We start from the raw sequence: 22,331 nt of genomic DNA, 5'->3' as shown, positions 1-22,331 counted from the left end.
TGCCACGCCTTTGTTCTCCCCGCTCCTTAGCATGGGCCGCGCCGAAAGGCGCCTGTTTGGCAATGCACCAAGTTCCCCCTTGTCGATGCGGTGATGGATTCTCCTGTCACCGTGTCAGCCCGGACTTGTCAGCAATGGCAAGTCCCACTTTGGTCACGGATCCTTCAGACGTGGCGCGTAGAGTAGTAGAGTACAACCTACGGGTTGCATGGCGTGGCAGCCAACGGGTTAACTTAAGTGTATGTATTTATGTATGTGATTGTAAAATGTGGTGGAATTGTGGGTGGAGGTGGGACAAAAAAGCAATTCCTTTTAAAGTTTTTGTTTGCCATGTCTCGTAACTTGTAATAAAAAAGACTTGTATATTTTTGTGACTGATCATCTTCAGATTCTTCAAATAAATTGCTGTGACAAACCAAACATTATCTACAACACCTTTTTTTACCCCAACTTAAGTTAAAAACAGAACTGTTAACATCGAAAATTTTTAGTTAACACCACGTTTCTTTCGAATCTTGCCCTGTAAATAAAGTTCGTCCAAACACTAGAACATGTCGGAATGCAGAGCGAATAGAGCAATAGTCACCACCAACATACGAAATAGGAAAGATCCAACAAAAATCAGAAAACGTGTCAATGTCAAAGGCTTTTAGGTGGCAAGACAAGTCGTACAAAATGATTACCCAGGTTAACAATATTTTATTTATTTTTTAAGATCAACAATTCCCAGTGACTAGTAATTATTGAGATATGACCGACAAATATGAACATAATTATTAAAATTGAAAATTCAACTTTAGTATTCAGAAACGTCCCTGTAGTAAGTTGGAGAAGCGTAGGGTGTGGTGTAATATTCAGGTGCCTCAGTGGTGTAGTAACTCGGGATAGAGTAATACTTCGGAGCTTCGGTGTAGTTGGTCGGAGCAGCGTAAGTAGCGTTATAATACTCAGGTGCCTTGGTAGTGTAGTACATAGGGGCCTCGGTGTAGTGTGTAGAAAGTGTAGCGTAGGTTGTGGTGTAGTAAACTGGAGCCTCGGTGTAGTATTCCGGTTCAACGTAGTACGAAGGAACATCCGCTGTGTAGTTAGTCGGGGCTGCGTAATACTTGGCCGCCTCAGTTGCAGTTGTGTAGCTTGGGGCAGAGTAATACTTCGGGGCTTCGGTGTAGTGGCTCGGGGTAGCACAAGTTGTGGTGTAATACTCTGGAGCCTTGGTGGTGCAGTAATTGGGTGACTCGGTGTAGTATTCAACCGCTTTGGTGGTGTAATAAGTTGGAGCCTCGGTGTAGTAGCTAGGAACTAAATAATTCTTGGAAACCTCGGTGTAGTAAGCTGGGGCAACATACGTGTAGTACTCCGGTGACTTGGTGGTGTAGCACTTGGGAGCCTCGGTGTAGTACTCAGGATCTTTGATGATGTAGCTCGGGGAAGCGTTATCTGCGGTGTAATATTCTGGAGCCTTGGTGATGTAGTAATTGTGAGCCTCAGTGTAATAACCGGTTGGTGCGAATGTTGTCGTTGTGTAGTAAGGCAGCGGTGTGGTGCTTTGGTATCCACCATACCCAGGAGACATCGGTACACCAGTGATCGACCCAGCCTTCAACGATACGACAAACGGCAACAGCACGACACCATCATCAACTATGCGGTAAATAATTTAAACATTAATATTCATTATGGTACATAAACAGATAAAAAACAAATAATTGACACAAACTCCATAAAACAGAATATTTACCCGATTGCGTACTGATAATACGAAGAAGAAAGCACTTGGGAAGAGTACACTGCAGTTGTTCATCCATGTTTAGTTGCCAGTATTGTTCTCTCCAGCCAATCACCTGATACAACAGCAAAGTGATGATATTCCCTACGACGACGACCCAATTTGATATCACAAAAGAAGGCAGCATCTCCGGCCTAATAAAAAAATAAAGTGCAAACCCAGTAATTAAAATCTAATTTAACAAGAACTTACTATTTAACAACAACATCAGAGCAGTCATTATTGGTCAAGTTTTAAGCACTGAAATTTACAATAAGTTTTAAGCAATAAAATCAATATGAAATAAAATGTTCAAGGATTCTTACCAGCCAGATGGTCGATCGTGCTTCGAGCTCGGTATTGACCCGATAACCACCGGAATTCGAATCTATTTCCAAACCAGAAGCGACAGCCAAATCCGTGTTTGCGTCCTAACCGACAACAGAGACGCCATGGTCAGTTTAAATCTGCAGAAATGAATTCTAGATTTTAATTAACATCGCTGAAACATGTACTGAAATAATTGTTTACCTTTTGACCATCGTATAAGATCAATGCAACCTCGTCGTCTTCCAAAATTTCAGCCTCAACATAAGTTTTGGGCAACACATTAACACTTTCCGCTTTCACCTTCTCGGTTGTCCATTGGTTAAACATTTAGAGGACTCGGCATGTGTTAGCGCCATCGATGTTGGGGGACAGCGTGACGTGCTCGTGGACATCTTTAAGGGCACCGCTCAGGGATTGGAAAAGATTTTTGTTTACTACCTAACAAGAAAATAAAGGCTATTTTTAGAGGAATTTCTAGAACTAATTATATTCGTAAAACTAATTCACAGAAATAAATTGCTAGCAGTGTAAATAGACTTAGTAACTATCGAGCAGGAAGACTATCAAACTTATTCAACATTTCATTAAGGTGTAATTAGACGAATTTCGTTTAGAATAAAATGTTTACCTGTGGCAATAACGCACTTATCGTACTATCGTAGGTGATGGTACGGCCATCGTCAAGTTCGGCTTTCCGACCAACAATGTCAAGTTTAACTACGCGGTGTACACGTACGAATGTGTTGTCTTTGCTATTCAATTCGACGGGATTGCAGTAGAATTCGTCTTGCTCGAAAAACAGACAATGAAGGAAAGCAAGTCATTAATACATGTTCCACAAAATTCCAATAATAAAGAGCTCACCTTCACTCTTCGCCGTTTCACTGTTTGAAGCGAAGTTTATTCGAAACTTCAGGGCTGCCGCGTTGGGTGTCAGAGAACTCGACTGATTTCTATGGTACTTGGGCGCTCCTGTGTAGTATTCGACAGCTTTGGTGGTGTAATAAGCTGAAGCCTCGGTGTCGTTGTTTGGGGCAGCATACGTAGTTGCGTAGTCTCAGATGCATTGGTGGTGTTGTACTTGGGAGCCTCGGTGTAGTACTTTAGCGTCTTGGTAGTGTAGCTCGAGGAGCAGCACAAGTTGTGGTGTAATAATCTGGATCCTTGGTGGTTTAACTGTAAACCCAACAGTGCAACCTCGGTGTAGTAACTGGTCGTTGCGTATGTTGTTGTGTAGTAAGGCGGCGGCGTGCGGTTTGGTATCCGCCTTATCCAGGAGACATCGGAACACCATCCGTCCACCCAGCCATCGACGATACAGCAACCAATAGCAGCACGACAGCATAGTTAACCAGACTACATTAAATATTCAACAATAACGGACAGATTATCAAACAGAATAAATAGAAATTGATACAAAATTCCACGTAGAAATACAGAATATTCACCCGTGATTGTGACCTGATGATACGACGAAGAATGCAGCTGCTGCCGGTCGGAGATGCTCACTCGATTGACTTCCGTTGCCCTTTTTCTTTCCTTTTAAAAGACTTTCTCTCATGGTCGACATCAACGATACAACAACCAACAGCAACACAACGCCATAATTAACTACGCAATAAAATAAACAATTGGATATTATTTTTCGAAGATAACTAGTCGTATCAACAACTCAAAACAAGATAGAATAGATTTACGACTCGAAATTAAAAATGAATATTTAACCATAATTGCGAACTGATATTACGACGAAGAATGCAGCTGTTGCCGTGTCGGAGACACTCACTCGACTGATCCCTATCAACTTTTCTCTCGCCTTTTATACAATTTTTTCTCACCCCTCCTCTCAAGCCTTGCGGCTTTTTTTACCTTCTTGATAATGATGCAAAACGTACCGTTCTCACCCAACCTCTTCTCCACTGTATGACACCTTTTCGTAATGATCTCCATGACCTTCGATTGAAATGCAAACTGGCCTTTCCTTCTTTAGGTAGACGTTGCTGGGGATGGGTCTACAAAAACCAATATCAAAATGAATACCAAATAGCTTATCCTTGTGGCTATTCTACCTGCTTGATAATGAAGCAACACGTGTCATTCTCACCCAACCTCTACACCACTGCATGCCAGTTTTACGTAATGTTTCTCGTGACCTTCAAGCGTGAACGACATGGAAATAGGCATTTTTCTTTCTTCAGGTTGACGTTGTTGGGGTTGGGTCTACAACATCAATATGAAAATAAATATCAAATCATAAATGATAATGGCTTAAACTTTAGTCACTTAAAAAAATATACCAATTGACATTTGAGTCATTTGACTCATTTCTTCGGTGAATGAATAAATCTTCCATTTCGAACCGTTTGAACAACAATCGGCTTTTTTTTAAATATTCTACTGCAAACTTATCTAAGTTTCAAACACATGATCCCTGCACCTGCGGCCGGAGCAGAAAATCTCAAAATAGAGATAAAAAAAAGGTAAATTATTACTTTTAAAAAATTCAAATCAAAGCTTCTCATGAAACGGTTAAATAAAATTAATAAAATAAGAAATTTGACGAAATTGCTAAAGCTCGATAGACTGTCAGAGTTCGTCCGCTACGTTCACAACGCTTAACTCAAAAATGAACTTGAATGATCCTAAGTAACCATCCAGAAGAAGCGGGGGGAAAAATCGTATTTCCACAACTGATTTAGGAGCATCTAAAACGCAAATCGAATGATTGATTGACAATACCTAAACTCTAGGCCTATGGATTTTGTAACCGCAAATCAACAATGAAATCCTGCTGGCAGCTATTTAACATAAATGAATGACATTTACAGGAGCTTGTACCTTTAGCCTGTCTTTTACATTGACAGGTCTACCATCTTGAATAGTTGATGACCGCCGGAACCTATCGCGTGTCGTTTGATGCTGCATAAACAAAAGGGGAAAAATAGATCCTGTTGCATGACCAACGCGTTTCTGCTACAATTAAGTATGCGCAAGTAAAACGATGTTTTGACACTCGCTTTGTTTACGTTGCTAAGCAGTAAAATGTGTTGAAATTCGCGTTTTGCTCTTCACACCGAATGTAGAAGGAAAGGACTCGGCTCGGATATATAAAGAATCGTTGGTTGCAAACAAATACACATTATTCTCTGCCAAAGCAAAACCTTCATGTCGTATCTAGCATTACCTTTTTTAATGGTTTAGCGTTTCGTTCAGTGACTCCTTCTCCTTGTCACCAAAACCCCTCAATGGGCGACACCTCCGCGTCATCTGGGTAATACAAAAAATTGAATTTGTAGTTTTAGCCGGTTTTAGCAATTTGACTAACGTATAATTACGTACCCTCGTTTAAGCCTCGATGGAGTGGCAACCCTTAAGGATTGTCCGGGCCGCTCAAAGGAAGCGTTGTTCTAAATTTAATTTCTTATTTAAACAGACCGTCCGGTTCAAACTGCAGCCAGTCAAGCAGGAGAAGACACTGCCCGACTGACTCGACCAGGGAGATTACCCGGCCATGGTTAAGAGAAACCGGAAAAAGAGCGAAGAGAGCCGAGGAAAAGTTTTTAAGAGAGCAATGCATCATAGCAGGCTTTCGGCTTAGACTCATGACCCTCCAACAGATTTGCATCGAATCATGCGCCTTGCAAGTCCCCGTTCGACCAGACATCTCCCTTTCTCCTGGTTGTCGCAGCGAGTGAGTGACCACCGGCGGGCGTTGGTTAGTGGTTAGTTAGGGAAACGGGGCCACTGAAGAAGGGAGCCCAGATATGCACTTGTAATTTGTCTACATCTACATAATTTATTGACGAGTCTTGAATTTCAGCAACTTCTCCTCAGTTTTACCAATGGATCAAGTCTATGGAACGGCAGCAAACGATTCAACTGAAAACGAATAGATTTTAATTGAAAGTCAATAATTGAACGAAACATTAAGCATTACCTCGACGCCGGTCCCAAGAGACAACATATCGACAAAATGCAGCCGATAAAACAAGACCGACAGGAGCAGAGTAGTACTTGGAGGCCTCGGTGTAGTGAGCTGGCGCAGCATACGTAGTTGTGTAGTAACCGGTACCTTGGTGATGCAGTACTTTGGAGCCACGGTGTAGAGATCTGATGCAGCATGTGTAGTTGTGTAGTACTTCGGAGCCTCGGTGTAGTACTCGACGCTTTTGTAGTATAGATCGGGGAAGAACAATACTTCGGGGATTCGGTGTAGTAGCTCGGGGCAGCAGAAGTTTGGTGTAATAATTTGGAGCCTTGGTGGTTTAATACTTGGGGGCCTCGGTGTAGTAACTGGTCGTTGCGTATGTTGTTGTTGGACGCCGGCGTTGTGGTTTGATACCCGCCATACCCAGGAGACATCAGCACATTAGTGGTTGACCGAGTCATCAACGATTCTTCATCCAATAGCAGCACGACAACATAGTTTACTAGACAGTAATAAATTTAAACATTAATATTGAATAATTACTGGCATATTACCAAATAGAAAAAAAGTTGAGTTGATTCACAATTCCATGGAAAAATATTTACCTTTAATTCAAACGTGTTGTGCGACAAAGAATGAAGTTAGTGACAAATAGTGCATAGCTGTTGCTGTAACGGAGATGCTCACTCGACTGCTGAATTCTTTCAACTTTTCTCTTCTTTAATACGACTAGAAAATAAATAATTTATATTTTTAGTAGTTGGCATATTCCACGTAACAGAATATTTACCCATGACATGTAGTGTTGTAGTACTCCGGTGCCTTGGTGGTGTAGTAATTAGTGGCCTCGGTATAGCACTCAGGCGCTTTGGTAGTATCTCAGGCCAACATAAGTTGTGGTGTAATACTCTGAGCCTTGGCACTGCAGTTGCTGTTGCCGTGTCGGAGATGCAAACTAGACTGATTTATTTCGCCTTTCGTCTCTACTTGTATTATACGACTAAACAATAAATAATTTGAACATTAATATTCAATAACTGGCATATTAACAAAAAGAAATAAAAATAGAATTTGACACAAAACTCCATGTAACAACAGAATATTTACCCGTGTTTGCGAACTGATCCCAACGAAGAATGCAGTTGGTACAGGTAGTTCTCAGCAGTTGTAGCCCTGTTGGTGATGCTCACCCAACTGCTTCTCTCTCCTTTTATCCGAATTTTTTCTCACCCTCACCTCCTAAGCCTTGCGGCTAATTGACCTCCTTGATAATGTAACACATCCCTTTCTCACCCAACATCTACACCACTGCAGGACACGTTTTACGTAATGATCTCTGTGACCTTCGAGCGTGAAAGGACATGCAAACTGGCCTTTCCTTCTGCAGGTTGACGTTGCTGGGGATGGGTCTACAACAACCAATATCAAAATGAATACCAAATGGTTATGGATTAAAACTCACTTTATACCAATTGACATTTGAGTCATTTGACTCGTTTTTTCGGTGAATGAATAAGTCCTCGCTTTTTTGAAAATATTCCTTGGCAACCTTATTTAATAACTTTCAAACGCATGATCAATCCATATTCATTTCATGATGTACACACAGTTTAGGCTTGTTAGAAACCTCTTTTCTCTGTCAATAAGTTCTCAAAAGCTGCAAAAATGTTACACACATAGGAATAATCCTTGTACTTGTACTCAGTCCCATGAGATGTTGTCTCCCGCTCTTCCCATGTTTGTGTGCATAATATAATGTAAACTAACACGTCAACTAAGTAAATCTCACAAAGTGGGGCTTCATAATAAAAAATTTATCTACGCACAAAATCAAGAATTTGTAGTATGACAATAGTACCTGGTTGAGTTTGATTAGGATTGAAACAAAAAGGCAAGATCATAAGAGCATCAACCTGTGCTGAAAATGAGTTGTTCTCCCAAGTAATAATTATTGATTTCTAGGGCAAAATTCTTTTAAGATCATGGTGTGAAAATGATTAGCCTGAAACTTGCAAAGCTGGATGCACTGTGTTTTTGAAACATTTCCCGAAAAAAAACTGATCTTAGATATTTAGTTGACTATTTAGAGTGACTGCAAGTAATCATAAATAAAGTGTTGTGAATTCACCTGTGTGGTTTTGAAGAATGAATGTAGACTTGATGATAATGGTCGGCCGAGAAATTGTTTTTTGGGAAAATAGATCCTGCATTAGATCACCGCAAGGCTGTAATATCGAGTTGTTGGTTTCACTAAACCACACACAAACTACTAAATAATAAGTAAATTGCCGGAATTTGAATGCTAATTTTTGTGTGATTATAGCTAGACCCTTGGCTACTTGAGTATTTTTCATTGCAGACGAACTTCTGCCTGCAAAGCCCCCTGGTGGCAATGCACGAGTACACTGTAAGCAATAGGACATCTAGAGGTAGAGGGAAGAAGGCGAACAGCATTCACTAGAGATGGCGTTTTGAAATTTGATGAGTTTTAATTATTTTAATTGGAAACTTATAAATTATTTAGTAATTAGATTAATAGCTATAAATCTAACACCCTTGTTGATGGCTTTGTCATTTGCTAATGAATTCCGGCGTGTGGCCCGTGGGGTGGCCGCTGCCCGCTGGCCGGCCTGCCCCCGTCACACACCGCGTGCCATTGCCATTATTTTTTTTTAACGTAAGTCGATCCAAATTGAAAAAAAATCATTGATAAATTAAAATGAAAAAGAGTGCCCTCAACCCGTGTTCTGACCCGTGAAAATACTCAAATAGTTCCTGACTTCCCGTTCCCGGTTGAAAATTCGCTTCGCGGAGTCGGCTTTGTAAAAAGAACTGGCAACGTTGAAATAAATGTTGACAACAAATTTCTTCTGTGAAAAAAAGTCGTCTCATTCGTTTTTTTGTATTGAGAAGAGTAAACGTTGTCTTAATTAATTTCTTGATTGTAAATTTGATTGGAATTCCAAAAAAATGTCAGATGGAAATGTAAGGAATTTATAACTGTTTGCTTTATTTCACACTGCATATAGTCTTAGGAACTGACCATTCCAAACGTTTACGTGAAATGACCAATCTTCGATTGTCGTGGTCTCGAGTCTCGTAGAATTGAAGTCAATTGAAAACGCTTAAGTTTGAATCATCTTTTGGATTCTTTTTCAATGATATTATTTGGCCCACTTTAGCTCTTCAACTTAAATTTTATTCCAGGTGGATATTTAATGATTTTCACTTGCTTTTCATTCCAGGAAAACAACTCTTTTGGTGGTTGTGAGGGACCAAATGCTATGTATGTGAAGTTGATTTCATCTGATGGCCATGAATTTATTGTAAAACGGGAGCATGCTCTTACTTCAGGCACTATTAAGGCTATGTTGTCTGGACCAGGGCAGTTTGCTGAAAATGAAACCAATGAGGTCAACTTTCGTGAAATTCCGTAAGAAATATGATAAAATAACATTGCATATTTGCATTGTATTGAGAATTTATTAATCTATTAATATTTTCTTTTTCTTAACCTTTTAGGTCTCATGTCTTGCAGAAGGTGTGCATGTACTTTACATACAAGGTGCGATACACTAACAGTTCCACTGAAATTCCTGAATTTCCCATTGCTCCTGAAATTGCTCTTGAACTTCTGATGGCTGCAAACTTTTTGGACTGTTAATTTACCAAGCAATCATTTTCATGAATCTTACTTCTGGTATCCTCCACTAAATGTGTCTAATAAAATATCAGCAAAGCTGATTGAACAAAGAAAAATATTGTTTTCAATTTATTTCATGTATGTTGAAGGATAAATTTGAAATTTTTTTTTTTTCAGTTTAGGTGATTTTGTTTAATTCTTTTTGTTTTACATGAATTCCTTTGATTTCATTGCTATTTTAAAAGCACCGTTCACCTATTAGAATACTTATTCAATAATTACAAGTGTAACAAGAATCAATTAATTGTCCTTGATAAAGAATTGTATTTCACAATCAAACAAGGAGATGGGCAATACAGAAATCTTAACGACGTTGACCACCGTGATGCGGGCCGCCACTGTGTCCACCATGTCCACCAGTATGTCCAGTTGGTGTAGGATTGACCACATGAAGCTTGGGAATTTTCTCCAATTCCTACATTCAAAATAATGTATACATAACATAACACAACAGGAAAAATAAATGTACTAACCAGCATCTTCAACATCTCCTTGGTCTCAGAATCGATTTCAATAGTGTCCATATCCAAGACAGATTGTTCAGGGACATAGTTATCTCTTCTCTCACGCTCTTCTTCTTGAAGCTTGATGGAAATACCACGAACAGTCTTGTGTTGCAGACGTTTCATCAAATGGGTGACAAACCTATGACATAATAACACACATTATAACTCATGAACAAACTTAACACAGATCAACAAACATACCCAGCAATCTTGTTCCTCAGAGGTTTGCTAGGGATAATAGCAATCTCTTCACAGATTCTCTTGTTGGTGTGGAAGTCCAACGTCAATCGAGTGTAGTACTTCTCGATGATCAGCTTGGCGGCCTTCTTGACGGTTTTCGTACGAACGCGACCCTACACATGATCAAAAGGCCATGTTTTAATATGAAGTTTTCCAAACATGACAGTAACCGCAAAGTGTCCAAGACTTTTTTTTTCAACCAAAAACTAATAAGGAATAATTGCGAGAATGGACTATCTACTTTTTCTCGTTCAATACTTAAAAAGATGTTTAAGATTTTGACGGATGAAACTCGATATAATAAGATGTTTTACCATTTTAGAAGAATGTATAAAGTCCTGACGACGACTGACGAAAAAGGACCCAACTGGGAAAGACTGAACGATGCCAAGTTAGTAGTAAAAGAAGACAACGCTTGATGCCGAAGGGGCTTGGCGTCTGCAGCTGCGTTACAAAATGATGTAAATGTTTTATATTCGAAAATGAAGCAAATGACGATTTATATTTTACGTATCAGAAAATTTGAAGATTTTTTAGTGAATATTTTTAGTGTTAAGTTAGGCTTTACTGGATTTATTTAGATTTTTAATTGTCGAGGACTAGGCTCATGGTTTTGAAAATGCATATATTTGCATATAAATGAAACTTGTTGTAAAATAATGTTTCAAATGATGGAAGATTAGTTTCTGTATATATTAATAACAACATTTTGAATCATTTTATCGAAAAATCTTTAAGAGTCGATTGACTTCCCGCCAAATCAAGCTTTGAATCGGCACCCAATTGTAAAGAGGCATTTCATATTTGAAGGTCTATCTTAGAGATAGAAGGCCCTTTTTACAGTAATTAATATTTTTAAAAATTTCGTAATTAACCACGTTAAAAAAATTGTTCAAATGGTAAAAATTTTCTGATCGCGAGTAATTTAATATAAACATCCTATTCTCGAGTCAGTCATTATCCAAAAAGCGCTTGGCGGCCATTTAATTCGTCGGTAGGACAACTTCATCGAAAGAAGGTAGGCACGAAACACACAAATATTTGATTGTTCCCGGGCCGGGACACCTTTCAAATCAAACGTATGTCATCTTTATAACGATTATTGAACTCAACCAGTGCCTGGTGGTTGTTATTTTAACTAGTGGCGTGGAGGTTTTTTTTTTTTGGTTTGGGCGTAAGTAATTTCTGGTGTGCAGAGGACGCCATCACTACGGGCCCACATTCGCTTTTCAAAAACAAAAGAATTGAACGTTTTTCATTCTGTCATTTCTCTGCTTGCAAGTGAATCAACCTAGTTTGACTGGGCATTATATTTTTCCTCAATGGTTCTCTTAATAGATGAGCAACAAGTCATCTCCAAGACGTAGATCAGTGGCCAATAAACGATATGATGAAGATTATGAATATTACGTTCCAGCAGTTAGGAGTTACAGCAAAGGCACCAAAAGTGAATCTACAGCCGATGAATCTGAAAATGCAGACTCTCAAGAAGTAAAAAAGAAAAGAGGAAGACCCCCAGGTAATTAAAATGTTTATTTTGTTATTCATAACCCGAAGTAACCAATGTACACTTAAAAACATTGGGTTATGCTACAATGTGTATTTTATAGGTTCAAAGAACAAGTCTAATCCAGAATCAGAAGTTAAGCGAGGCCCAGGTCGCCCTAGAAGATATACAGCACCTGCATCTCAAGAAGAAGAAGAACAAGAAGAACAAGAAGAGGAAGAGGAATCTAGTGAAATTAAACCCATTGAAGTGAACATTTTGAGTATTCAGCCAGAAGAAATGGCAGAAGTTGAAGAAATAATAACAGACCCACCTAAAAAGGAGAAAGTAAACTTGGGTCAAGTTCTAGAGCTGGCTGTACAGTCAATGAGTGTTACAATGGAAACAGAAGAAGAAGAAGAATTGACAGAGAAGCATACTAATAAATCTGTCAATACTCAAATTTCACAAGAAGTTCTGGAAGTAACACACCAGAAAATGACATTTGAATCTACTAAAGATCATGACAGTGATTTTGAGTGGAAACTAGAAAATGAAGAAGACCCAGTTATCCACTCACCTCCTGCCAAGAAGAAGAAAATTACCGCTAGTAGTAGTTTCATCGTCCCAACGGTGAGTAGTTGTTTCTTACATCCAATTTGGTTCATTGATTTCTAGTTCAATCCTACGATATTTTGCATACCGACAGTGATGAAAGAGTGTGTGGTTAGGTATATTTAGACGCCTTATTATTGCAATTTGCATGAGTATAGAACGCAGATGATTTAGAGGAGTTCGAAGAGGACGGGGAAGGCCGGATCCAAGTTCGGACCATTGTTGTTGGGGAGGGAGAAGGAGCAAGAATCGAGTGCCTGTCCTGTCATCGCATCATGAAACCCGGTTCGCTGAAAGCTCATTTGAAGACCCATGCCCATGAACGACCCCATGCTTGTGATTTGTGCGATGCCCGCTTTACTCGACGAGGTGATTTGGAACGCCACATCAAAGTAGTTCACAACAAGGACCGACCTTTCAAATGCAGCAAGTGCCACCGCACCTTTGGTGACAAAAAGAATTTACGCTGGCATTTGAGCAACCATGATCGTAAACTTTTTCATCACTGTCAAGTATAAAACATATCTTATGGTTGTAGACTTCGATGATTTTGGTATTTAAGATTTTGTTTCTTTTATTTCTAGGTGTGTGGATTTAAGTTTGGCAAACGAGAGTACTGGGAGAATCACGTTCGCTATATTCATCCCATTCCAGGAACCGAATTAGAACCGGTTCCGGCCGAAATGCCGGAGATTGAAATTAAGGATGTAGCTTCCACCAGCTCTGTGGAGATTACCCATAGAAAAGTAGATCCTGTTGTCGTCAACAAGGTATTATTACAACAAAAGTCTTGGCAACAATGAAACTTTAATGGATTTGGTACTTTGGTTAATCAGATGCTGAATGGAAATAAAGGAACTCCAGCTCTTGTCTACACCAAACGAGGAGCAGCGAGTAACCGCTTGTCAACTGATCCATTTGCTGGACTAAAAACGCCTAAGGTCACTTTCCCTCCTACATACTGGGACAATTGGGATGAATTCATGGAACGGACGCAAATTTGGCGATTCCGACCAGCCATCCAACGTTTCGGATCGAGTGGTCGTCCCCTTCGACGAAAAAAGGTCCCTGAAACCGTAGTGGAGCTAAGGCCCTCGGAGAGGCCAGACAGTCAATTTGACATCGATCCATTTACGGAAGAGGAGACGCTTTTGGATGACCAAACGGGTGCCTTTATTACTTCTAAGGTATACATCTTCATTATTTTCTATTTACGTGAATATAATTTTTTACGATTGGGTTGCTTCCAGGGAGAAGTGGTGGGATACCCTGAAGAAATGTTCAAACTTGATGAAAATGCGGAAGTTGAGGAAGAAGAAGAGGAGGAAGAGGAGGAAGAGCCAGTGAGAATCGACGTGGGGGAGATCCAATTAGAGCAGCCAATGTCTGGAACAGAAGTTTTATCTACACATCACTTGGTTTACGGAGAAGATGGCCAGGTATGCTGATTAGCTCATACTTTATAGTTCACTGCTAAATCTTGTATTTTGGAATTAGATGAGACTGATGGTTGGTCCGGGTCGAGTAGATGGAGAACATGATCTGGAAGGTGGTGTTTATGATGACGATGAGGACGGTATGCTGCGAGGAGATCTTGGACACGCCTTTGTCGAATCGGGCCAAATTGTTATCCTTCAGCCTGACGGTAGTGCAGTGCTTGCGCCTGCTGGTGGGCAATTAGTCGAGACAGAGAATGGACAATTGATTCTCGTCCAAACCCACGAGGACGGTACTCAGGTAAGATGCTAATTAATGTTTTCTCGAGATCTGATTAACTAATCTTTGTTTTAATTTTGAAGACGGCCGTAGCTTATGCAACAGCGCAGACAGTAGATGACACAGAAGGGGTTGTCGAAGAAGACGAATCTGGGGAGATAAAAACTGAACCTTCGTCGAACCAGGACGCCGTACAAACCCTAATAGATGCCGTACAGGAGTTGATTGATAACAGGCAGAAGCCGAGTTGAAACGATTCCCTTTTCTTACATCATCTTGAAATCAATATTTTTGGCAAAAACACATCCATTCGTCATTTCCCTCCCCTACATCTCCCAATTTCTTTTACCTTCTGTCGTGTATTTAGTGTGATTCTTTTTTTGTCTTTACATTACTACCTATCAAACTTTTTTTTTTTGTTTCAACATGTAAGAATCCTTGGATGTAGTCCTCAGAATTGCTGCCTATTCTTTATCCCTATTATTACGGGACGTAAGATATCATTGGTTGATTGTTGTTCGCACTGAAGACTAAGAATTTCATAATTTGTGGGAGGGATAAGTTACGAGTGTATTCTTGACAAGTTATATTACATCGTCGCTAGATTTTCTGGAATCAACAAGTTTTAAACAAGACACACACATTATAATCAATTTTATTTTATTTCGTAAAGGATCCAAAAGAAAGAGAAATGCATCTCTTTCCTTAAGAGAAATGTTTCACTGGACATAGTTGGCAGCATTATGTCAACAATCTAAAGAACATATAGAGCTTCGCGAATAAAAATACAACCTAAAAATTCAACACAAACATACAGCTAAATGAAATGAAATAGGCCAATTCAGGTGAAAGTTTACGGGTTACGTTCTCTGTAATTATTATAAGCGCGTGCCTTCGGCTGCTCGTGTGAAAAACGGAACTTGATCGAGCTTGGCTCTGTAATGGTGAATCCATCGTCCACCCTTCCGAAGACTTCCATCAATGCCATCTTTCCATACACCTTTGGGTAAATATACTTCTCGTTCTCGCGCTCCCGGCTCCAGGACGGGGGCAACGAGCAGCTCATCACCGACGCAAAATTCGTCCGCAACGTCTAGTCCTTCTTTGTCGAAAGGATCCAACATCCACAGCGGTCTGATGATTGGCAATCCGTCAAACACAGAGCTGCCACCATACCGCTGCAGGATGGGAAGGACAGTGGCTTGCCGAAGTCCAGTCAGGTTGCTGGCCATTCGTTCCACTTCAGCATCGTAAGACGAAGGAATGGTTGCGAATTGTATCACTGGTAGGAAAGTACTTACTTGAAGCCAGCGGATGTACAACTCCTTTTCAGGTTTGGACGCATTTGAAAAGCCACCAACTGGAGGAGGGATTAGGAAGGGATAACCGGAGACGCTGAGCGTCAAGACCAAAGGAAGTAGATGAGCCAGACCATCCCAAGAGGACGGAAGCCAAGGAATGGCCACGAAGGTCGGAAGCCTAGGCATGTGTGTGGCTGAAGTGACGCTGAGTACTGTTGTGACTTGGCGAGCTGCATCCACCCACAAACTACTCAATGTTGATGGATCTAATAGTGGTTTAGACGTCAGGTAGTAATGGGGCAAATAATCGGCTGTGACGCTTTCGAAGAAGATGCCATCCAATTCGTAGTTCTTGATAAGAGTGTGGAGACGTTCGGCAACCCATTCAGAAATATTGCGGGAAGTTACGTCGGCCAACGCTAGACTGTGGTCGCCATTATAGCTCGTCAAAGCTGGTGATCCTTCGCCGTAAGGCTGACGAATCCATGTTCCAACTGATGACGAGCCCGAATGTTCAAAATCTAAGCCACTCTTGTAGGTCTTGGAAAATGTGCTGACAAATGGCCGGACGGTAACAGCAACTTTGAATCCTTTGCGATGGATTATCTCGAGAGCCTCATTTAATCCCTGATATAATAACGGTTAAGATCTGGGCAAATAAAATGAAAAGAAATAAACAAACCTGGAAACGATGAGGATCAAACTCTAAATCGCCAGTTTTCTCCTCCCATGGTGTATCAATCAACAAATAACCTGGACTGGTCCATACCGATCCGACGATACTGTTCGTGTACTTCATCAAGCTTTGAACTGTTTGGTTATCATCAGCCTTGGGTTGAAATCTCCAGACGGGGTCTTCCATCAGTTTCTTTACGACCTTAACACAGAAAAAAAAACATAAAAGATGACACCATCTTCCTCGAAAAAATAAAAATTCTTATTGTGATAGCACTGATAGGAAATTCAAAAGAGATAACTTTCCCTATCTTTGCAAAAGAAATGAACACCAAGGACAAGAACTTTCATTTTTAGATGGCCTATTATAACCCACCAGGATTTTCCCAGGGTCATAATTTTTAAGTTTACCTACTAATACCACTAAATAATTTTGCTCAATTTTACCTCCATTTCGTCTTTCCTCAGTCCGTCCCACCAGGCGTCGGCCAGTGAGGTTAACAGCGTATCGAGATCAGCGGCGGTGCAAATGGTGTAATTTAAAACTGAATTAACCAGAGGGTTATTTTTGGTCCCGTTTCTCTTGGTGGTAGTATTGGAAGCAATTGATTCCTCTCCATGGTCGAAAAATGGGAAACCACTACTTCTGGATTGCAAACAAAGCCGCTGGCTTTGATTGGCATTGACCGACACCCACAATGGGGTAGAATCGTCGACGATTATGGCAGCTGCTCTGGAACTCATAAAATAGCGGCGAAGAACTTGACCCCAACCATTATGTCCCCGAACTTCAGTACCCGTGACAAATGGACTGATTGGAACTTCAGCTCTATTAAGAGGCCACCCTGGAAACAAAACAATAGAATGCATTGGCAATTTATTTACCTATTGTTGTACATGAAATTGGAGCAGCATTACCAGCAAAATCGTGTTGTTGACCTAGTACAGCTCCAGCTCCAAACCACAAATGGTTGTTCATTTCGTAGCAATCGGTGGGGTAGGTATCGGGAGAGAGCGATTGCCATATGACTCGGTAGCATCGCGACTTATCGTCCTGATTTTTGTTCGGAGTTTGAGCAAGAGAGAATCGTCCGCGTCCCATCCATTCCAAACACAAAGTAGAATTGGCAGGACGGTCTCTCTCGTGGCATGGATAAGATTTTTGTGATGTAGGAAATGATGCTCCCATATGGCCTCTGAGAGCTTCCATACCGTTATCGTCGTACACTCGCATTATACGATCTTCTTTAGTAAACCGAATTCTCTCGAAATAAGTTTTCTAAAAACAGAAATTGTTATTACTTGTTTGAATACTGAAATGTAGGGAGATGTAAAAAAATGCAATAGGTATCACTCACTCTAGAAAGTTGTTGATAGTAGAAAATGTAGGCAAAGCCAACCAGAAAAACGACAAGTAGGAACAAAAACCCAACAAAAGCCCTGAGTTTGTACTCTCTTGGTTTCTTTTGAATCACATTTGGAACTGCATTCTGTAAAACAAACATGAAATCACATTCAACATTAAATACAGGTCGTCTTTACAAAATTTGATTGACCGCCAATGGTTCAGAAAAGTCCATAGACATACACTTACAGTTATCTTATCTTTGATGCGGTTGGCGAATGAAGGACTGCCATTCTTCTGGTTATTATTGGGATTTAAAGGTGTCGTGCAATTTGTTTTATCGGCTTGATCAGCTTCTTCCTTTTTCCCACTTTCGATGTCTGCATTGGACGGTGTTGGCAAGACAAACCCTGTCCTCTTTTTGAGAGGAGTTCTGCATGACATTTACATTGTCAGTATTAAATATGCATTTTTCTAAAACAATTCAAACACATAAATAAACAGATAAATCATACCTTGAGGTGATTGTGTCATAGTCAGAATCATCTTCAGTAGGTGTTGCTGGAACAGCAATATTCGTCTGCTGAAAGAACAAAGGATTTTGATAAACAACCGTTTTCACATCTTCTCGTCTCGGCAGATTTCTCAATAAGATTTTGACACGACGGAAATTCAATAGAGAATATATAATAGCCACTTAGTATGAGTAAAAACGAGGTAAATATTCTCGAAAATACGTTGGCTCGATCCAAAACTGTAACTAAAAAACTAAAATAGAAAATATAACAAAGGACGTTAAAGCACATTATTCACGGGCATGACTGTGAATGTTGCACGTTGATAATGAAGTCAAACTGCAGGTGAATCCAGAAAAAAACGTGCCATAGGCATATTTAAACAATAGACAAGAACTATTTAGTTTTTTTTTTTTAATTAGAACTTTTTATGGCTAGAAATGTAGAAAACAATTTGGATTCGACGACATGATGGTCGTAATTTAACTAGCTAGAATCAATCCTATTTGACCGAGAATGTCATGATTCAATTCTTGCGCTCAAGAATAGAAAAATAAAGAGAAGATTAAAGGGCAGATGACTTCCTTTCTCTTTCACTTGACGGCCATAAATGGGGCCGAGGTTTCCAGTTTCCATACCAACCCACAACGAGGCAAATCCGTGACAGCAGTGACAGTTTGTAAAATAACAAAGTTCAGAAAACTTGTGTGGAAACGAGGAAAAGTTACCTTAATTTTGTCATCCATTTAATTTCAAAGATTTGTTTCGTTTGGCTGAAAAAATTCTTCTCTGCGTAAAACCGACCCCAACCACCCAACCAGAAAAACCACTTGTTGAATACTCGGTGGGTGTGTAATCTATGGTGGTTTTGTGTACACACGTTGAATAAAAAAAAGAAACTATACTTTTTCTAGCTTTTATCTAAGCCAAAGTACGAAGCGTGCTCTCTCGTCCCTTTACGTAATCCAACTGAGTCGTGATAGAGAGCGTGTCAAACTGGAAAGCGACTGTCAGTTGTTTATGCGCGTAACGCCACACGAATAAAGCCTTCCCCCTTTTTTTCTTTTATTTATTCGATTCAATTGTCAAACAGCCAATCAGCATTACCCAATGGAGTCAAAAGTCACTCGGCGGATGTAATAACAATCGGTTTGAAAACCAAATTTAATTTAAAGCTATCTTAGATTACCTTGGTTGTCGCTGTCGCCAGGTTATTGACAATCCTCACATGTTGCTGATTTTCTCCGGATGGTGCAACTCCGGCGGAATAATTCAAACTAGAACCCAGCAGCGGAACAGTTTGCTGGTTATCATCGTTCATCTTTATACACTGCCTGTGATATCAGTCTGTGATAGACAACGTGTTGTATATGCGAAAAAGTGCAACTGATTCAACCGCACAGAGACGACCGCGCGGTAGCACGAGGTTCTGGCTACTAACTACCGACAACCGCAAACACAAAGACTCTTGTTTTTTTGTTTCCTTATACTCGTTGGTGGTTACCAAGCGCAATGAATCAGGATGCGAATAATAAGACTTATACTGGCCGCGGGAAATAGTTAAACCGGATTTAGCCGGTTTCCAGTGAGAAAGATGGAGCAAGAGAATTCAATATCCCGCAGCCATTCCCTGTTTGTGTCTTAGACAAGATTTTTCTTGGGTAACAAAATAAAAGATTGGGGGAAACCTTTTTACTTTATTGGCGGCTTGTCTGCCAGGGATTTCCCTCCTGGCTTTATTTTCGAACTAACTGTACAAAGATATAGGCCTCTGCTTGATCTCATTGAATTTGCATACACAATTTAGATTCAGTTACTTTTCACAAAAGCCACCGGTTTATATTATCTTTGTTGATTGGAGCTTAAGGCTAGCGTGTCCCGTTACTGAAGCACTGAGTGTTGTTTGCAACATCTCCAGCGCCGGACCGAGTCGGTTCGGAATATATAAATACAAGTTTCAAGGTAAAACCCTAGACCCTACACCTCTGCGAATTTTACTCCATCTATATTTACCTTTCGACTGCTGCGCTCTCTCTATATTTAAAAAACAGTTTGTGTGCCAAGATGGCCGTCAACTGGATCGCATAGAACAAAAACAAAATTCCCTACTGTCAACTCCTATACTTCTCAGGATTGTTATCAGCAAATCAGAACTGGTGGTCTCACACACGCTTTTCTCAATTCGTTCGAATTTTTTCAAAGTCTATTCAACTGAAAATGTCTATCTGATTATTCACCTGTGATGCTGGTGGGTGCTGGAATTTCGCATCGAGATCAATGCCATATAAATGTGTACCCAGCAATGACCCGCAGAGCAGGTTATTTAGTTAGTAGTAGATTCGCCCAATTTTATGTTGAATTTCCCTGAGACCTTGGATTCAACCAAACACGATCCTTCGTGAGCCACACCTTTCACTTTTTTCGAAGAGATAAACAGGTGCTACGAATTTGATGGTGCCAAGCACCGATGTGTGATTGTCCTTGTACCGAGACAGCCGGTGATTATTCATGCGGTTGCTGCGCTTATAGCACAAGTTATTTGATTCCTCCCCAAATGAAGAGGATATAGTTTACAAATGAGCATGCGGAATGAATACATAATACGCGTAAAGAATTTGCAACCGTATATGGAAGATCGTTGCATCGTTGCTACCGTCCTTCGATCAACCAAAACATTAATTTCCCCTTGACAACAATTCATTGTTATAGCACGTGATGATGTTTGCGTGATCGCAACACAGGCGGGTGCATAGATACTTGCACCATCAACAAGTGCTCCATCGTACACAATAACCTTGAGGCGCAAGCTCTATTAGTGTATAGAGACCGGCTTTTTTCACGAACAAAGGCGCAAGTCGTTTCCTTTTTTCATTTGTGATAAGGGTATACGTCATCGTCCTAAACCACATGATGAGAGAATCACGCGGTACACGAGCGCCCGCCGAGATTTATGTTTGTTCGTAACCTCGTTTAACTGATTATATAGCTTTTCTGTTATCAGGAGCTTTCATTTTTCTCGGCTATAAGGAGGAAAAATGGTTTGTTTTATGTTTAGTTTTACAACTAGCAACTCACGCGCTACTGACTTTATTTTAATCTTTAATGAGGTGAGTTTATTATCTAAAACTAAGCACCTGACTACTAATATGTGAAAGTTCGCCAACCTAGTTTTTCCTTTATACACTCATGAATTTTTCCTTGTGACAAAATTTTTGTATTTTTAGAGCTTTTGTATTAGTTTTTAAGATCCTGCGAAGCGTGATACGTATGTCATGTTGGCCACCTATCTTTTGGGAATTAAAGCTTTTATTTTTTTACGTCGGGATAATGCGGCTCTTACAAACAAATGGTAAAATAAGCGACTCGTTTTCTTCTAGAAATCGAACTTGCCAGCAACCGATTTCGTTGATTGCATTTTCAGCTTTGGTTCTAAAATCCTTGACGATAAACTGCCTGGAAGCGTATTTGCTCTGCATGGCCTTGCGAATTTGTTGCATTCTTTCGATGGTGCCGATATTACATAAGCGATTGTGTTGAGAGATGTAATAGAAATTCAACATTTCTTCGGGGGATTCCGTTCGGCCGGGCCAATCGAATTGTGTCAGTTGACCTGCTTTGAATATTATGCGAATGCCAGTCCAAATCTGAAGGCCGACCCTCTTCCATCGATCCGTATGATTCTTGATGTAAGGTTGGAAATAATCGGCCACGTATTGGTTGAAACGGGAGTGTTCTTCCGTGTTGTTGAAGACGATCATTTCAGAGTTGCGATTGAAACAGATGCGTTGCGTATCGTTGAACGTTCTTGGCTCATGGAAAAAGTCGTAACGATAGCCATCCAGGATTTCTGTGGTTGAAAATGTTGGCTCCGGATCCTTGATAAGGAAATAGACTAGGTTGATGTAGAGCGTCACGCCAATTACGACACCCACCATCGTCAATAGAAATACAATCCACAAACACCAAACACATTTTTCTCTTTCGTCGTGAATGTAATATTCGGGTTCTTCTGGCATTTCAACATCCAATTCTTCTGTTTCATCATCTTCGTATTCGATATCTTCATTATCGTCCATTTTTTCAAGAATAATGAAGAAACTGAATTTTTCCGTTTCTCATTTGGCGACTGGTTCTACTTATATAAAGTGCGCTAGGCTTCGTTACACTAGCACCACCTTGAACTCGTTATTTTTCAATAATAAAAAA

At 40.2% G+C, this 22,331-nt stretch overlaps 5 protein-coding genes across 13 annotated transcripts; 2 read left to right on the top strand and 3 right to left on the bottom strand.

The window, feature by feature from the left end:
• Positions 1–342: 342 nt before the first annotated feature.
• Positions 343–5,200, bottom strand: LOC124208791 (extensin-2-like). 2 transcript variants are annotated; one of them, XM_046606663.1, is made up of 10 exons: positions 4,934–5,200; positions 4,165–4,315; positions 3,991–4,107; positions 3,544–3,706; positions 2,960–3,451; positions 2,724–2,881; positions 2,297–2,533; positions 2,092–2,232; positions 1,739–1,920; positions 343–1,641 (listed from the first exon to the last, which is right to left on the bottom strand). In XM_046606663.1, the coding sequence occupies exons 9-10, from the start codon at positions 1,911–1,913 to the stop codon at positions 797–799; spliced, it is 1,020 nt and encodes a 339-aa protein (XP_046462619.1). In that variant the 5' UTR covers positions 1,914–1,920; positions 2,092–2,232; positions 2,297–2,533; positions 2,724–2,881; positions 2,960–3,451; positions 3,544–3,706; positions 3,991–4,107; positions 4,165–4,315; positions 4,934–5,200; the 3' UTR covers positions 343–796. The 2 variants fall into 2 exon arrangements, with proteins under 2 accessions (XP_046462619.1, XP_046462617.1); XM_046606661.1 differs by lacking the exons at positions 3,991–4,107; positions 4,165–4,315; positions 4,934–5,200 and having other exon boundaries at positions 2,092–2,247.
• A 3,665-nt stretch (positions 5,201–8,865) lies between these two features.
• Positions 8,866–9,782, top strand: LOC124210094 (elongin-C). Its single transcript, XM_046608407.1, has 3 exons — positions 8,866–9,008; positions 9,269–9,456; positions 9,546–9,782. Exons 1-3 carry the CDS (start codon positions 8,994–8,996, stop codon positions 9,685–9,687), a joined length of 345 nt encoding a protein of 114 aa, XP_046464363.1. The 5' UTR covers positions 8,866–8,993; the 3' UTR covers positions 9,688–9,782.
• Positions 9,783–9,970: 188 nt separating this feature from the next.
• On the bottom strand, positions 9,971–10,939 carry LOC124209774 (40S ribosomal protein S17-like). The gene is made up of 4 exons (XM_046607961.1): positions 10,787–10,939; positions 10,434–10,585; positions 10,200–10,371; positions 9,971–10,141 (listed from the first exon to the last, which is right to left on the bottom strand). The coding sequence occupies exons 1-4, from the start codon at positions 10,787–10,789 to the stop codon at positions 10,031–10,033; spliced, it is 438 nt and encodes a 145-aa protein (XP_046463917.1). The 5' UTR covers positions 10,790–10,939; the 3' UTR covers positions 9,971–10,030.
• Positions 10,940–11,223: 284 nt separating this feature from the next.
• LOC124209772 (zinc finger protein 652-like) lies at positions 11,224–14,924 on the top strand. Of its 5 annotated transcripts, none has more exons than XM_046607955.1 (9): positions 11,224–11,490; positions 11,811–11,991; positions 12,083–12,591; positions 12,732–13,085; positions 13,158–13,343; positions 13,410–13,760; positions 13,824–14,012; positions 14,071–14,310; positions 14,373–14,924. In XM_046607955.1, exons 2-9 carry the CDS (start codon positions 11,811–11,813, stop codon positions 14,538–14,540), a joined length of 2,178 nt encoding a protein of 725 aa, XP_046463911.1. In that variant the 5' UTR covers positions 11,224–11,490; the 3' UTR covers positions 14,541–14,924. The 5 variants fall into 5 exon arrangements, with proteins under 5 accessions (XP_046463911.1, XP_046463914.1, XP_046463912.1 ...); XM_046607956.1 differs by having other exon boundaries at positions 11,426–11,551; XM_046607957.1 differs by lacking the exon at positions 11,224–11,490 and adding an exon at positions 11,504–11,646.
• On the bottom strand, positions 14,835–19,592 carry LOC124209771 (myogenesis-regulating glycosidase-like). Of its 4 annotated transcripts, none has more exons than XM_046607951.1 (8): positions 19,315–19,592; positions 18,126–18,193; positions 17,860–18,043; positions 17,624–17,755; positions 17,184–17,544; positions 16,713–17,110; positions 16,273–16,467; positions 14,835–16,217 (listed from the first exon to the last, which is right to left on the bottom strand). In XM_046607951.1, exons 1-8 carry the CDS (start codon positions 19,444–19,446, stop codon positions 15,168–15,170), a joined length of 2,520 nt encoding a protein of 839 aa, XP_046463907.1. In that variant the 5' UTR covers positions 19,447–19,592; the 3' UTR covers positions 14,835–15,167. The 4 variants fall into 4 exon arrangements, with proteins under 4 accessions (XP_046463907.1, XP_046463908.1, XP_046463909.1 ...); XM_046607952.1 differs by having other exon boundaries at positions 18,126–18,190; positions 19,315–19,580; XM_046607953.1 differs by lacking the exon at positions 19,315–19,592 and adding an exon at positions 18,854–19,162.
• Positions 19,593–22,331: the final 2,739 nt, after the last annotated feature.

Source organism: Daphnia pulex, chromosome 12 (assembly GCF_021134715.1).
Source record: "Daphnia pulex isolate KAP4 chromosome 12, ASM2113471v1".
Taxonomy (NCBI): Eukaryota; Metazoa; Arthropoda; class Branchiopoda; order Diplostraca; family Daphniidae; genus Daphnia; species Daphnia pulex.
This window is presented reverse-complemented; position numbering and strand designations above follow the sequence as displayed.